This window comes from Perca fluviatilis, chromosome 12, assembly GCF_010015445.1.
Source record: "Perca fluviatilis chromosome 12, GENO_Pfluv_1.0, whole genome shotgun sequence".
Classification (NCBI taxonomy): Eukaryota; Metazoa; Chordata; class Actinopteri; order Perciformes; family Percidae; genus Perca; species Perca fluviatilis.
In genome coordinates this window covers 35,424,102-35,439,928 of record NC_053123.1, presented here as the reverse complement: position 1 = coordinate 35,439,928, position 15,827 = coordinate 35,424,102, and the positions used below count along the sequence as shown (strand labels likewise).

General features: G+C 45.6%; 1 protein-coding gene across 1 annotated transcript in view; it reads right to left on the bottom strand.

Annotated features, from left to right (window-relative positions):
- LOC120569477 (titin-like) overlaps window positions 1–15,827 on the bottom strand; it is a 123,873-nt gene that overhangs the window by 19,868 nt on the left and 88,178 nt on the right. The window contains 17 exon segments of the mRNA XM_039817336.1: window positions 393–683; window positions 1,187–1,361; window positions 2,067–2,485; window positions 2,814–3,095; window positions 3,733–4,035; window positions 4,757–4,920; window positions 5,734–5,875; window positions 7,051–7,350; window positions 8,061–8,351; window positions 8,621–8,932; window positions 9,375–9,677; window positions 9,794–10,546; window positions 10,917–11,895; window positions 12,406–12,740; window positions 13,360–13,659; window positions 14,042–14,329; window positions 15,316–15,609. Coding sequence (XP_039673270.1) covers window positions 393–683; window positions 1,187–1,361; window positions 2,067–2,485; window positions 2,814–3,095; window positions 3,733–4,035; window positions 4,757–4,920; window positions 5,734–5,875; window positions 7,051–7,350; window positions 8,061–8,351; window positions 8,621–8,932; window positions 9,375–9,677; window positions 9,794–10,546; window positions 10,917–11,895; window positions 12,406–12,740; window positions 13,360–13,659; window positions 14,042–14,329; window positions 15,316–15,609 — 5,931 coding nt within the window.

Genomic DNA, 15,827 nt, shown 5'->3' with positions numbered 1-15,827 from the left:
CTTCTAACATTTTGCAAAATTGGAAAATTTACCAACATTTGTCGCTTGATGGGTTGGTGATGGGTTAAAGTGGGACTTTCCCTCCTCACTAACTTCACCAAAACATAATTCTAACGTGACGTCTGACTCTTCCTTCTTTCTATGTTCCTTGCCTTCATGTGTGTGCAGAAAGTCTAGGTAACACATTATAATAACCATCACTAATAAATGGTAAATAGTTATTTTACTGTCTTTAATTATCAATTTACCACCTGACCAAGTGTTACCTAAAAACTGACTGAAAACTGACTAAAAATTTACTTAAAACTGACCAAAAACTGATCAAAAACTAACTAAAAACTGATTTAAAACTGACGCTTCAGCTTCACCAAAATAAAAACCAGTCTACTTACCGAGGATGATGACTTTGATGACCTCGGTTGCCGTGCCGACGGCGTTCTTCACCTCCAGCGAGTACCTTCCCGTGTCGTTGATGGTGGTCTCGCGGATGACGAGGCGGCTGAACTTTCCGTCGCTGCTGATCTTGATGCGGTCCAGGCTGTCCTTGAGTTTGACGCCCCCGAAGGACCAGGAGCAGACGGGCAGCGGTTTGGCCTTTATGGGGATGTTGAGGTCGATGGGTTTGCCGCGGTGCACGTAGACGATCTTCTGAGGGATGCTAGTCATGTCGATCTTCGGCGTCACTGGAACACACAGCAGGGGAGTCACAAGTTAGTACATTTCAACCAGTAGACCAGTGGTTCTCAAACTTCTTTCAATAATGTTCCTCCTTTGAATTGTGTTCTTAAGCCAAGTACCCCCTAACCAGCGCGAAAATGTTTTGGTAGAAAATAAAAAAGTCTCTAGAAAGAGGAAGAATACAGCGATGTCAGTGATAGATTTACTAAACAACAGCCTTGGACCTGGAAAACATTTAAATGATGAAGAAGAAAGGTTTTTAAATGTCAAAACCTTGGAAAAAGACGGTAGAAAGAAGGAAGTAAGGCGAGAACAGGTTTGAAAATAGCAATAAAAAACTTTGTAATAAGTGACAATTAAAAAAAGAGCAACAAATTTTGAAAAAAGTGACAAAAACTTTGAAAAAAGCGGAAAAAACTTTGAAAAAGTGATATAAATTCCATGTAATTTAGCGTAACTTCCAGCCATGGCTGTATCCCTTCTAGCTACGGCGGCGTTTGTGTCTCACCCTTGATGTCCTGGATGGTGACGGGCGTGACCGTGTCCATGGGCTCGCTGGCCCCCCTGCTGTTGGTGGCTCGGACCCTGAACAGGTATTGGTCGTTCTCCACCAGAGACTGGACCGTATGCTGGGACACCGATGCCTTCAGCGTTGCTACGCTACTCCACCTGTCCGTGCCCACCTTGGAGAAGCAGAAGAAGAGTATTCATCATAAACCCTCCTGTAGTCCTCGGGTCAAATTTGACCCGTTTACAAAATGTTTCTATATCAGAACTACGACAAAAGAACGTTGAAAAAAGTGACAAATGTTGGAAAAAGCTACAAAAACACATGAAAAAAATCGACAACAACTTTTCTATTTAAAACCACTGAAAAACTTGGAAAAAGTGACAAAAAACACGTCAAAAACATCGCCAAAGGTGACAAAAAAATTGGAACAGTGAGAGAAAAAAACATCGGAAAAAGTGACAAAAAAATTGTCTACCCAGACAAACACAAAGCTGCACGGTCAACGGAAAGACAACACAAGGGTTAAAGAGTCATGTGTCATGACTCTTTAACTTCTTATGTAGATAGAAGTAAAGTGTTACTTAATGGACCTTTTTCACAGCAGACATGTTGACTTGTCATAGTAGGAGAAGCACAGCTGAGATTGATAACCTTAACGATGGCTCAGTTCCATCAAGTGTCCCAGTAAGAGATTTCAGTGAGTCAGCATGCACAATACCAGGACCTCTCCTAAGTGGAATGCAGCCATCAGTAATGGGTTTGAATACACCTGTGCTTTTCCTACTATGACATGTCAACATGTCTGCCGTGAAAAAGGTCTATACCTCTCAAAATCATCTTAACTTTGATGTAGTGAGAAAGAAGCCTTTGGACCCACCTTGCAGGCGTCGATGATGTATCCATTCAGCCGGCTGCCGCCTTCGTGCAGCGGCCTCTCCCAGCGCAGCGTGACGGACGACTTGGTGACGTCGACCACCTGGAGGTCCTGAGGCACCGACGGCACCTCGCACACCAGCACGGCCTTGGCCGTCTCGCAGGGCTCTCCCACGCCGTAGATGTTCTCCGGCAGCACTCTGAAGAAGTAGTGCACGCCCTCCTCCAGGCCGGTGATCCGGAACAGCGTCTTCCTGCACTCGGTGGTGACCGTCTTGTACGACTTCATGGTCGCCTCGCGCTTCTCCACGATGTAGTTGCTGATGTGAGCGCCGCCGTCGATGCTCGGGACGTCCCACGTGATCACCACCGACTCCTTGGTGTAGTCCTTCACCTTCACGGAGCCGGGAGGACCGGGGGTGTCTGCAGGAGAGAGAGAGGAGCGGAGGAAGAGAAGATGTCAGCGTGTTTTTACTGGGAGACGTAGAGTAGAGCTGTAATCAGGCCTTAAAAGTTGGGCCCGACAAGGCCCGAGCCCGACAGACTTCGAGTTCAAGTTTCTTTAAAATCTGACAGTGATAGTACATTTTCTATCTAAAACTTTTATAGCTTGTTTATATGTTGTCTCTAAGGACTTTATTGTTGTCTTACATGCTAAGGCCCAACTAGTTATGCAATAGGTCATGTGAGACATGATCATTGCATCAAGGTATAGCCTAGCCGATTCTGTGGAGACGTTTGGGTAACTCACCGTAGACTTTAACCAGAATGATGGCAGTCTTCTTGCCAGATGGGTTCTCCGCCTCCACGATGTATTTGCCCGAGTCGTAACGGTTGACCTTCTCCACCATCAGCGAGGTGGAGCGCTCGGTGGTCTCAATGTAGCCGCGGCGCTGCAGCTCCACGCCCGTCTTCCTCCAGGTCACTACGGGGGTCGGCCGGCCGCCGACTGACACCACCAGATGCAGGGTTCCTCCGGCGCGCACACACACCGTTTTCTTCAGGTCCTCGGCCAGCTCCAGGTCCGGCATTTCTAAACAGAGTGGACAAGAGTTAGACGACAGTCCCATCATCAGGCTGTGTTAAATGCGTGGGAGCGTTCCCTATGTTCCCACAGCTCTATGTTCCCACAGCCCTTATAGTCCCACAGCCCAATAGTCCCACAACCCTATGGTCCCACATTTACTTTTTCATAAATTTGTATGAGATTTTATCCCCCTTTCTCCCAATTTGGTAGCCAATTACACCCAACCTATTATCCAATAGCAATGGACTACAGATGGAATGTAAACCTAACCATAACATAGGGCCAAATTTTAAGAAAAATATTAGAAATGTGGGACCATAGGACTGACCCCAAATGCGTTAAATTGTCTTTTCTGTTTTGTTTTTATACGTTTAGATATGGGCCACCAAAAATGTACTTTGGCTGTAATCTAGACAAATAATTTGACAATTATTATTTATTAACTGCAAAGACGCCCAGCTTCGCCCCCTTAAAACGCGAACCAACTCATCCCAATTTAGCAAATGTATCTCATGTCAACTGTTTTTAATTCTATGGTTATTAGTTTTTTAACTGTGCAATATAGTTCCAGTTTAGTTTTTTCTTAAAGGTTTTAGTATTAATTAAGTTTCAGTTGCTGATGGATTAACGTGCTGGAACTCACCGATCCTCTCCAGCGGCTCGACCTCGGCGCTGGGCTCGCTGAACTCGCCGGTGCCTTTGCTGTTGATGGCGGCGACTCTGAATCTGTACTTCTTATTGGCTGCCAGGCCGGCGGCCACGTACTGGTTGGTGCTGAGGGCTTTGGCGGTGGCGCGGTACCACTGCTCCGTGCCCTCCTCCAGGATCTCCACCACGTAGCCGCTGACGTCCGAGCCGCCGTCGTACATGGGCCGCGTCCACGTCATGCTGATGCTGTGCTTGGTCGTGTCCGTGATACGAGGCATCGAGGGAGGAGCCGGGGTGTCTGGGAGGAGAACACGACAAACACAACTATTAGGTTTAGTTCATGATTCAGATCGGTTACAAAATCTCCTCGTCTTCTGCCCTACAGAATGGAGGGAGGGAGAAGGGGGGAGAGAGGGAGGGGGAGGGAGAGAGAGAGAGGGAGGGAGAGAGGGAGAGAGAGAGAGGGAGAGAGGGAGAGAGGGAGGGAGAGAGGGAGAGAGGAGGGAGAGAGGGAGAGAGGGAGAGAGAGAGAGAGGGAGACGGAGAGAGAGGGAGAAGGAGAGAGGGAGACGAGAGGGAGGGAGAGAGGGAGGGGAGGGGGAGGGGGAGGAGAGGGCGAGGAGAGAGAGGGACAGGAGAGAGGGAGAGAGAGGGAGAGAGGAGGGAGAGAAAGGAGGGAGAGAGGGAGAGGGAGCAGAGAGAGAGAGAGGGAGAGAGGGGGGGAGGGAGAGAGAGAGAGAGAGAGAGGGAGAGAGGGAGAGAGAGAGGGAGAGAGGGAGAGAGAGGGAGAGAGAAAGGGAGAAGGAGGGAGGAGAAGGAAGGGAGGAGGGAGGGAGGAGGGAGGGAGGAGGGAGGGTCCCAACGTCATTCCGTCAAATGGAAAATAATCTTCATTTCTTGTTGAGATTTTGGGATCAACACGAGAAATTTAAATAAAGTTGTAGCTCTAAAAACTGTAACATTTAGCGCCAGTTTAGGCTTTGAAAGTGGCGGACTGACTGGACGGGGAGATCTCTTACACGTGGGGTCTTTGCAGAGGATGTAGGCCGAGGCGTCGCTCGGCTGGCTGTCCCCGGCGGCGTTGACCGCCGTCACTCTGAACTGGTACTCGCTTCCCTCCAGCAGGCCCGTGATCTTCAGACGCGTGTCGTAGATGGTGTAGTTCTTATTCACCCGAGTCCACCTGGGTCAGGGTGGAAACCAAACAACGGCGTGAGAAGGAGAGAGGCGATAAGAGCAGGGCCGTGCAGTTCATCCAAAACAACGTCATCGAGGAAACCAGTTATTCTGCATGTTACGTTTTGCAAGTAAACTCTTATTTCGTCTCGTGTTCTGAATGAAAAATATCTTCAAACAGAAAAAGTACTAAGGGAAACGTCTCAGTTTTTAACTTCAATAACTGCAAACATCTTTCCAAAAGTCCATGAGGAATTGTGTTAAATAATACCAAAATATACCAAAATAACTGTGATTATGATTTCTTTTTGGTGTGTAACAAGCATAGTGTGCGTGCGCTGTGCACGAGCCTAGGAGCATTTTACTAATGCTCTGTTAAAATAACAATGAAATGCTGCGTTATTGACTTTAGACCAGGTTTTTGTTGGTCAATGGTGCGATCACTTCCCGCTGCCTCAAGATAGCAATACTCCCAGAATGCACCTGAACACACCTCCCTTTAAGACCAGCACGCCCAGAATGCACCTGAACACACCTCCCTGTAAGACCAGCATGCCCAGAATGCACCTGAACACACCTCCCTGTAAGACCAGCATGCCCAGAATGCACCTGAACACACCTCCCTGTAAGACCAGCACGCCCAGAATGCACCTGAACAAACCTCCCTGTAAGACCAGCACGGCTACGGGCCACAGATGGGCGCAGGTGTATTTGCTACTGGTGACTATGATTTCCCATAATCGGGCAGCCCTCGCTAAGAGTAAATAATTCAGAAAGTTAACTAAAATCTGAAATGTAAAAGCTGTGAAGAGTATCCCACCTGGTGCTGCTGGCCTCTCGTTTGTCCACCAGGTAGGTTTTGATCTCGCTGCCTCCGTCGCTCTCGGGCTTCAGCCACTCGATGACGACGTGCTCTTTAGCCACGCCCGTAGCCTCGGGGGTGCCCGGCTGGGACGGGATGGCTGAGGAAAGACAGGCAGATTAGGGCGGGTCTCGGAAAACAAATCTACATCCTTTTGCATTATGCCTGACTCTAAATTGGAAAGGAAAATTATTGCATGCAGAAAAATTTACTTTTTGAATCTCAAAAACTGGGAAAAATTATGTTTACTTAGGCTACATATTTTTATATACTTTTATTAAGTATTTTAGTATTTACTTTCTTACATACTTAGTTTCTTACTCACTCACTTACTCACTTACTTTCTTACTAACTTACATACATACATACATACATACTTACTCACTTACTTTCTTACTAACTTACATACATACATACATACATACTTACTCACTTACTTTCTTACTAACTTATTTACTTACATACTTACATACTTACTAACTTACTCACTCACTCATTTACTTTCTTACTCACTTACTTACATACTTACATACTCACTCACTTACTCACTTACTTTCTTACTAACTTCCTTACATACATACTTACATACATACATACATACTTACTAACTCACTTTCTTACTAACTTACTTACTTACATACTTACATACATACTTACTAACTTACTCACTTACTTTCTTACTAACTTCCTTACATACATACTTACATACATACATACATACTTACTCACTAACTCACTTTCTTACTAACTTACTTACTTACATACTTACATACATACTTACTAACTTACTCACTCACTTACTTTCTTACTCACTTATTACATACTTACATACTCACTTCTCACTTACTTTCTTACTAACTTCCTTACATACATACTTACATACATACATACATACATACATACTTACTTACTAACTTACTAACTTACTCACTCACTCACTTACTTTCTTACTTACATACTCATACATACCTTACTCTACTTAGTTACTTACTACTTACATACATACATACATACATACATACTTACTTACTAACTTACTAACTTACTCACTCACTCACTTACTTTCTTACTTACATACTTACTTACTTAGTTACTTACATACTTACTTACATACTTAGTTACTTACATACTTACCACCTTACTTACTTACTAATTACTTACTTACATACTTACTCACTTACTTACTTACATATTTACATACTTACATACTTACATACTTACATACGTTACTTACTTACATTGTGTTTGGATTGAAAAGTGAAAATGTTTGCTTACTGTAGGCATTCCTGGCGATGACAGGATCAGACTCCAGGGGAACTCCGACGCCGTACTTGTTGACTCCTCTGACTCTGAAGACGTACTCGTTGTTCTTGATCAGCCGGCTGCTGACGCACGACAGCGTCTTGCACTCGCTCTCCATGATGACCCAGTTGAGGCGGCTGGTCTCGCGGCGCTCCACGATGTAGTGGGAGACGATGTCTCCGCCGTCCTCCAGAGGAATCTTCCAGGAGACGGTGCACTTCTCCTCCGTCACTCTGCTGATCGTGATCTTATCGGCCGGAGCGCCAGGAGTGTCTGGAAGAAGGACCAGAGTTAGCTCAGACAGGTCGGACACACATGTCTATTAAATGTGGTTAAAATGAGTGAAAATCAGTCATCCTCAACATTTGTTTATGTTCTTTTTTTCAACAATAACGTCGACAAAAGCAACAAAAACCTTTTTTTTAAGTCGAAAAAATCGACACAAACATCGAAAAAAATGCAGAAAAAAATTCAAAACAACATAATTTCATTATTACAAGGGTATACGTGCAGTCTAGTGTCCCAATTTATTTTCCAAAAACTGAGTGTCCCAAATGACAATGGTCTTATTTCAGACAGGTTAGTTTATTATTTTCCAAAAACTGAGTGTCCCAAAGCTACCATCTGCGGAATTATGACTGAATGCCTAACCCTAACCCTAACCCTAACCCTAATTAGTAAGTACTAATAATTCATTATTTAAAATAAACAACTCCTCCAGGACCTCCTCTGCAGGTAGAGATTAAACCCCGAAAGGAATGAATAGAAACATGCTCTAAAAGACGTAAATATAAATATATTGCAACAAATTATTATTAATTATAAATATAGATTAAAACAATAAAAAGTCATTTAAAATAGAAAAGGATGGAAAAAAACAAGGAAAAGAAGGGTTGGGTCTACCAGAATGTTTTGTTACTCAGTTCATAGTCAACAGTCAACTGTGATTACGGTTAAATTAATGTAGTTTCTCGGCTGCTCACCCAGGACTTTGACGCTGACAGCGGCCGTCTTGACTCCGCTGGCGTTCTTCACCGTCAGGATGTATCGGCCCGTGTCGTAGCGGTCGCAGCTCTTGATGACGGCCATGGCTCTGGTGGCGGTGTAGGTCAGCGAGTATTTCTCCCCGAGCTCCAGAATCTTGTCTCCCTTGGACCAGTAGACCGTAGGCTCGGGTTTACCGCCCACGGCGCCGTCCAGCACCAGGTCCGAGCCGGCGGTGACGATGACCGTCTCGCCGACCAGCTTGCTGTCCAGCTCTGCTTTCGGAGGAGCTGCAGCGAAGACGAGACCGTTAGATTTCCTTTCAGTAAATGACAGTTATTCCATGTTTTCATTACTTTTAGCTACCTGTGCATACATGCATGTTTGTGTTGTGTGTGTGTGTGTGTGTGTGTGTGTGTGTATGTGTGTGTTACTTTAAGCTACATGTTTAAACTTCTGTGCTTGTTTGCTAACTAGTTTTCTCATACATAACTGCAACATTTCAGGTGTTACAACCCCCTAGGATACAAGTACCCCTGGTTGGGAGTCACTGACTTACAGTATTCATCCTTGCATGTGATTGGTCCGATGATCTTGGAGGGAGCGCTGTGGACACCGGCGGCGTTCTTGGCGATGATGCGGTACTCGTAGATCTCTCCCTCTCCCAGGTTGGTGACAGTGAAGTAGTTCTCGCTGATGGTAGTGTAGTTACACTTGAGCCAGCGGTTGTCGTCCCATTCGTCTGCGCTGTAGACTTTCCTCTCCACCACGTAACCGACGATCTTGCTGCCGCCATCGTTGGCTGGCACGGTCCAACACAGAGACACGGAGGAGTGGGTGATGTCGGTCACCTCGGGTTTACCAGGAGGATCTGAGCAGGAAGGGGGAGAAGATTAGTGTAAAAACTGTAACAGAGCTTTAATCGTGCAGCTTTTTATTCTCCTAAAGGGTTCTTTAAGGTTTTTTGGGGGGGAATTGTTGGGTCTTTGTAAATGATAGAGTGTGGTCTAGACCAACTCTAGCTGTAAAGTGTCCTAGGATAACTTTTGTTATGATTTGACTGTAATCGAAATAGAATTTTAGCTGAGTGAGTTGAACAGTAACCAGATTAACTACTGATCAGTCGTTAGCCATGCTGCAGATTTTAAACAAGCAGAAAAACCGTCCACTTAATTTGGCACATTTGAATTCTGGACCACCGCTGAAAACCGTTTAGGTCTGCTAATCTACATCTAAAGCTTTTGTTGATAAGTTGTCTCGCTGAAACAACCTGTCATTAGTTGACGTAGTTAAGACGTGAATGTTTCCCTCACCAACAGGATTGAGCGCCACCACGGGTCTGGAAGCCTCGCTGGCCTTGCTGAGTCCGGAGATGTTCATGGCGTACACCCTGAACTGGTACTCCAGGCCCTCGATCAGGTTGGACACCTTGTAATGGCACTCGAGGCAGGGCAGCTTGTTCTCCCTCACCCACAGGATCGTGTTCCTCTCCTTCTTCTCGATCCAGTAGCCCGACACCTTGCTGCCACCATCAGCGTAGGGCAAGTCCCATTTGATGTTGATGGCGTTAGCGGACACAGAGACCACATCTGGACGACTTGGAGGACTTGGAGGAACTGTTGAGAATAAGTGGAGGTGAGAATACGGACTCTTTATTTGTAAAATATGTTAAAATGGGGGGAAAAAAGCAGGATTTGCATTTGCTTTTGTTGAAATATTGAAGAGAACTTACCGAACGGATGCTCGATAACGACGGCAGCAGACTCGGTGGACTTGCTGACTCCGAACTTGTTCTCGGCGCACACTCTGAAGGTGTACTCCATGTACTTGGTGAGGTGAGTCACTTTGATGGTGGTTCTCTTCACGCTGGAGTTCACGACTTGCCAGGAGGCGGAGCCGGACTCTCGTTTCTCCACGATGTAGTTGGTGATGTCGCTACCGCCATCGTCGGCCGGCTCGTCCCAGGACAGGGTGCAGCACTCGGACGACACTTCAGAGATCTTCACGGGGCCTGTGGGTGGAGTCGGTCTGCCGACAACCATCGCGGTCACCGTGAACGTCTTCACGCCGGCGGCGTTCTCCAAGATCAGGTAGTACTTGCCGCTGTCGCTCCTCTTGCTGTCTCTCACCACCAGAGTGGTCGTCTCCTTGGTGGTTCTGATGGAGACTCGGTCGTTCTCCTTCAGCTTCATCTCCTCCAGCTTCCAGGTGACTTTGGGCGCCGGCCGGCCGCTGATGGGGATGTCGATGGTGAAGGTGTTAGACATCTTGCAGGTGACGAGCTGGTTAGTGATGCCGCTGAGGTCGGCGGTCGGTTCGATGCGAGGCTCCTTGATGACCACGGAGCCGAAGGTGCCCTGCGGCTCGCTGATTCCAGCGTCGTTCTTGGCTTTGACTCTGAAGTCGTACTCTGTGTTCTCAATCAGACCCTCCAGCAGCATCTTCTGGGATTTGGTCTCTCCGCCAACAACCCAGCGGTCAGTGCCTTTAGAACAGAATAGAATAGAACTTGAGTGTCTAACCGAGGCCGTAACATCTTCTTTGGTCTCACCAAACAGATAAAAACATCAGATTACAGATGAAAACATTACATCAAAGCTAACATACACACAGTGTACACCATTCTTTCTATGTAGAAAGGTGCAAATTAGTGCAGTTAATTCATCAGGTTTATTAAGTGGTGGAAGAAGTATTCAGATCCTTTACTTCAGTAAAAGTACTAATACCACACTGTAAAAATACTCTGTTACAAGTAAAAGTCCTGCATTGTTAAGAAGTAGTTGTAGAAGTATCATCAGGAAAGCGTACTTAAAGTATTAGCTTAAACTCAGTATTGATAGGATGTTTAGTTTCACCTTTAGCTCTGAATTCAACGATGTAGCCTCGGACGCGGCTGCCTCCGTCGTGCTCGGGCTTCAGCCACACCAGCGAGGCCGAGGAGCTGGTTGTGTCGACAACATCTAGTCTCTTTGGCGGCGTGGGTTCTTCCGTGGCGATGATTGGCTCCGTCATCTCGTGAGGTTCTCCCTGGCCGTACTGGTTCACGGCAATCACCCTGAACAGATACGGCACGCCAACGTCCAGACCGGTCACCCTAATCATCTGCCGCGAGCACTTGGTGCTGACTTCCTGCCAGGCCAGGCGGCTCGCCTCGCGTTTGTCCACCATGTAGTGGTGGATCCGGGCTCCGCCGTCATTGGTCGGGGCGTCCCACATCATTGTCAAGGCACCGCGAGTAATGTCTTTGAAGTTGATAGCTCCGGGAGGTCCGGGCGTGTCCAGCACTTTGACGGTGAACGTGATGGCCTTGCGCCCGCTGTTGTTCTCCAGGGACAGGGTGTATTTGCCGGCTTCGTACCTGGTGCACCCCTCGATTGTCAGAGTCGACATGCAGTCTGTGGTGTTGATGTCGCCCAGGACGGGAAGTTCGCCATCTACCTTCGACCAGGTGGCGAGGGGAGCTGGTTTGCCGCGGAAGGCAATCTGGAGCGTGACAGTGCCGCCGTTCTTCACGATGTGAGTCTGCTTGAAGTTGGAATCGATGTCGATCTCGGGAGATCTCAGTCTGTCCAGAGCCTGAACGGCGCTCGCCAACACGGAGGCATCGCCCTCTCCCGACTTGTTCACAGCACTGACCCTGAACTTGTAGAGCTCGCCAGGCGTCAGGCCCTTGGCGGTGTATCTGGTGTTGATGCACAGCTGGTTGTTGACTCTGTGCCACTCCTCCAGACTGGCCTTGCACATGTCGATGTTGTAGCCAATGATCTCCAAGCCACCGTCGAACACTGGCTTGGTCCATTCCAGAGTGACGGAGGACTTGGTGGAGTCAGTGACCTAATCGACAAGAAAAGATACATATATAAATTGTTATAAACAGAATGACAAGGACATGGAAAGAGACAAATCCGCCAAAACTAAATGCATGGCTATCAACAACAGGACACGCTTTAGACACACACAAAAATGTAACTTTGCATCAGAGATCACATACAAAAATGGAATAAGATCTACCCCAAAGATAGATGCTGTAAAATAAAATATCATCTCAATCTTTCCCCTGTTTTTGCTCTGTTTTTTTTTTGTTCTGGTCTTGTTGTTTTGCAGTTATCTGTTAGCTATACTATACTATACTATATATATATATATATATATATATATATATATATATATATATATATATATATATATATATATATATATATACTATTTGTATGTATGTTTAAAAAGAATAAAAATGTACAATGGACTCTGAAGTAAAGATGGAAGATGGTGAAAGAACATGTGAAACAACGGTGAATATAATCGATAGTTGCAGCCCTACATGCAGTTTTCCTGCAATCCTACCTTGATTAGTGTGGGGGCACTGGGAGCGCTGGTTGGTTCTCTGCATTTGAAGAGCCTGGAAGTACTGCTAGTCGGTCCGATGCCTGCGCCGTTCTCAGCCATGACGCGGAACTCGTATTCATTGCCCTCCGTCAGGTTGATGACACGGTGTCTCAGCTCTGTGATGGGCCTCTTGGAGGAAACCTTCAGCCAGCGCAGGCTCTTCTTCTCCCTCCTCTCCAGGATGTAGTGTTTGATCTCGTTGCCTCCGTCCGTCCTCGGCCTGGTCCAGCACAAGGTGATGCTGTTTCCGGTCACATGGGTGGCATCTGGGGTACCAGGGGCGTCAGGCACAGCTGGAGAGAACAGCAGAAAACAAGTTATAAAAGGCAAGTTTTGAATGTAAAGGCAGTTTGGTTTTCGTCTTTTTTTTCAGTCAATGTTTAAGTGTAATAGATTGTTTTTATAAAATTTATCAGACAGAAAATACAGAGGCCAAGTAAACGGGGAGAGACAAATAATGTTTGATCCCGTTGGAGTTAAGCCATGAATTACATATATCATGTTTGTCATTTTAAAAGATAATTTTTACATTTTTTTAATTTCTCGTCTCGCACAATATACCTTACCTCGTTCGCATCACATACACACACACACACACACACTAACACATTGTAGCTTCAGAGAGACGTCACTCAGATACTTTGGGCTGATGAGTCTTTCAAATAATGTGTATTCACAGTCTGATACTTCAACAGTTTTACCACAAACTGGGACTTTCTCCACTTTCAATTATCTTTGAAACTGTCAAACATCATGTGTGTAATTCATGGCTCAATTCAAACGGGATGAAATCATTTTCTGTCTCTCCCCATTAACTACCGAACAGATTTTTACTGAAATAAAGTTCCATGGTGGTCCACCAGAAGGGTGTGGGGACTTCTCCTCTCTAAACCCATGAGGGACTTTACTTACTGTATTGCATCTGTGCGATGAAGGCATCAGAGTCGAGTGGTTTGCCAACACCAAACTTGTTGACGGCAGAGATCCTGAACTGGTATTCGTTGCCCTTGATGAGGTTGGCGGCATTGTAAGAACAGGCTTCACATTTGGAGGTGACTGTGGCCCAGGAGATCCTGGATGTCTCCCTTTTCTCCACCACGTAGTGGGTGATGGCGGCACAGCCGTCGTTCTCCGGCGGATTCCACCACACGGTGCACTTCTCAGCAGTGATGCCAGTGAAACGGATGGGACCATCAACAGGTCCGGGGGTATCTGCCGGGAAACCGTAGGTAGAGGAGTTACTTCGAAAATGTCATAAATAGGTTTGAAAATGTCAAAAATTTAAAGGTTAAGTTAGTTTTTTTTTTCAACCTGGACCCTATTTAAAATGCATTTGTATCTACGTGACAGATTAGAACAAAAATCTTTGAACTCGGTCCAGTATTCAGGATCTTACTCTTTAACAAAAAGGTCTATCTCTGTAGGGATCCTTTCCATAATGTTGGCAGACACTTCTCACTTAATACTGTACCAATTTTAAAGACTGTTGTTTCCATCACTCACTTAGACACAAAAACATTGGAAAATAGGGTCCAGGTTGAAAAAATAAAAAGCTGAAGTTACCCTTTAAACATAATCGGCAGTGTTTACCCACCTTGTACCCTGACGTTGACTTCAGCTTTCTTGCAACCGGAGCTGTTCTTGGCCTCTATGGTGTAGATGCCACGATGGCTCCTGTCAGCACCGCGAACAAAAACGCTGCTGGTGCCAATGCCGGTGGTAACCTCAATGTCAAACATGGTCCTCTTGTCCACCTCTTTGCCGTCTTTGTACCAGATGATCTGGGGGAGGGGACGTCCAGTGATTTTGCAGCTGAGCTTGACGTTCTCGCCGGCCCTCAGGGTAAGCGCCTGGTCTGGAGACCACTCGATATCAGGAGAAACTGGAGATGCAAAAAGAACGAAGAAATGAGCACTCAGCACAGTCCAAGGGATGTGAGAAACCTACTAATTATCAGGGGTGGGAATCACCAGCTTCAAATGATGACCCCAAGGAAAACTTTGTCAACATCTGTTTTATCTAAAAAAATAAATAAAAATAAACAACAAAAAAACCCAATTGGTTTTATATTTCTAGTATCATTAGATTTGAAAAAGGAAGATCTCGCACTCTCGCTACAGCATCTACATTTCTTTCTTTTTTTAAGATTATCTTTTGGGCATTTAGGCCTTTATTTATAGGACAGCTGAAGACATTAAAGGGGAGAGAGAGGGGGAATAACATGCAGCAAAGGGCTGCAGGTTTGAGTCGAACCCTGGCCTGCTGGGTTGAGGTGTAAACCTCTACATATGTGCACCCGCTCTACCAACTGAGCTAACCCGGCCGTACAGCATCTACATTTCTTGAAGAAACTAACGTTTTAGCCCCTCTGGACCTTCATCAAGTCTAGAAACAATAGTTTCTTCAACAAATGGTGATGCTGTAGCAAGAGTGCTGGATATTCCTTTTTTAAGTCTCATTGTTGGATGTGTAGGTTTTTTCTCCGCAAAGATTATTCTAGTACGAAAAAGTTAAATTGTCATGTGCAACTTATAAAATAAAAGATATTTACTTGGCATCCATGTATCGATACGATATTGCCACGGAAAATATCGCGATACTCCCCCACCCCTACTATTTATGATAATTTGTCCATAAATTGTTAGGGCCCGAGCATCGACAACGCCGGTCGGAGTAGGCCCTTTTGAAATCACTAGGATTATTTTATTTTACCAAATAAATCACACGTCGTGTGAAAATTTGCATATCCGTGCAAACAAATTTGGTATGTATCAAGGTAAGTTCAGACTTACAAAAAAGCCTCTTGGAGCCATCCTCTAAACCCAACAGAAAGTCAGACATTTTTATCTTTAATTTGAAAATACTTACTGCTCTCGTCCTTGGTCATAATGGATCCAGAGGAGTTGGATGGTGGACTGACGGTGCCCACAGCATTCCTGGCAATGACTCTGAACTCATATCTGTCTCCAGCAGACAGACCCGTCACTGTGAACTGGGTCTCGCAGACATCTGTGAAGTTGCATCGCAGCCATTTGCCTCTGCCTTGGCGCCTCTCCACACTGTAGCCTACAATGTTGCTTCCACCATCCCTCTTCGGGATGTCCCACTGCAGTGTGACTGAGTCTCTGGTTACATCGATGCAGACAGGGGTGCCAGGTGGATCTATTTGAGAAGAGAAAGAAGTAAAGCAAACAGGTTCTTGATCAACCTTTGGTTCCACTGTTTGCAAAGCTAAACCTATTTCTGTACTACATGAGCAAAGATGAAACAGATTTGTATCTGCTTATTTGACTCTGGATAAGACCGCAAATAAAGAGAATTTCCCCAAATGCTTCCATAAGTACAACGCTAACGTAGACTGACTGTATACCCGACATATT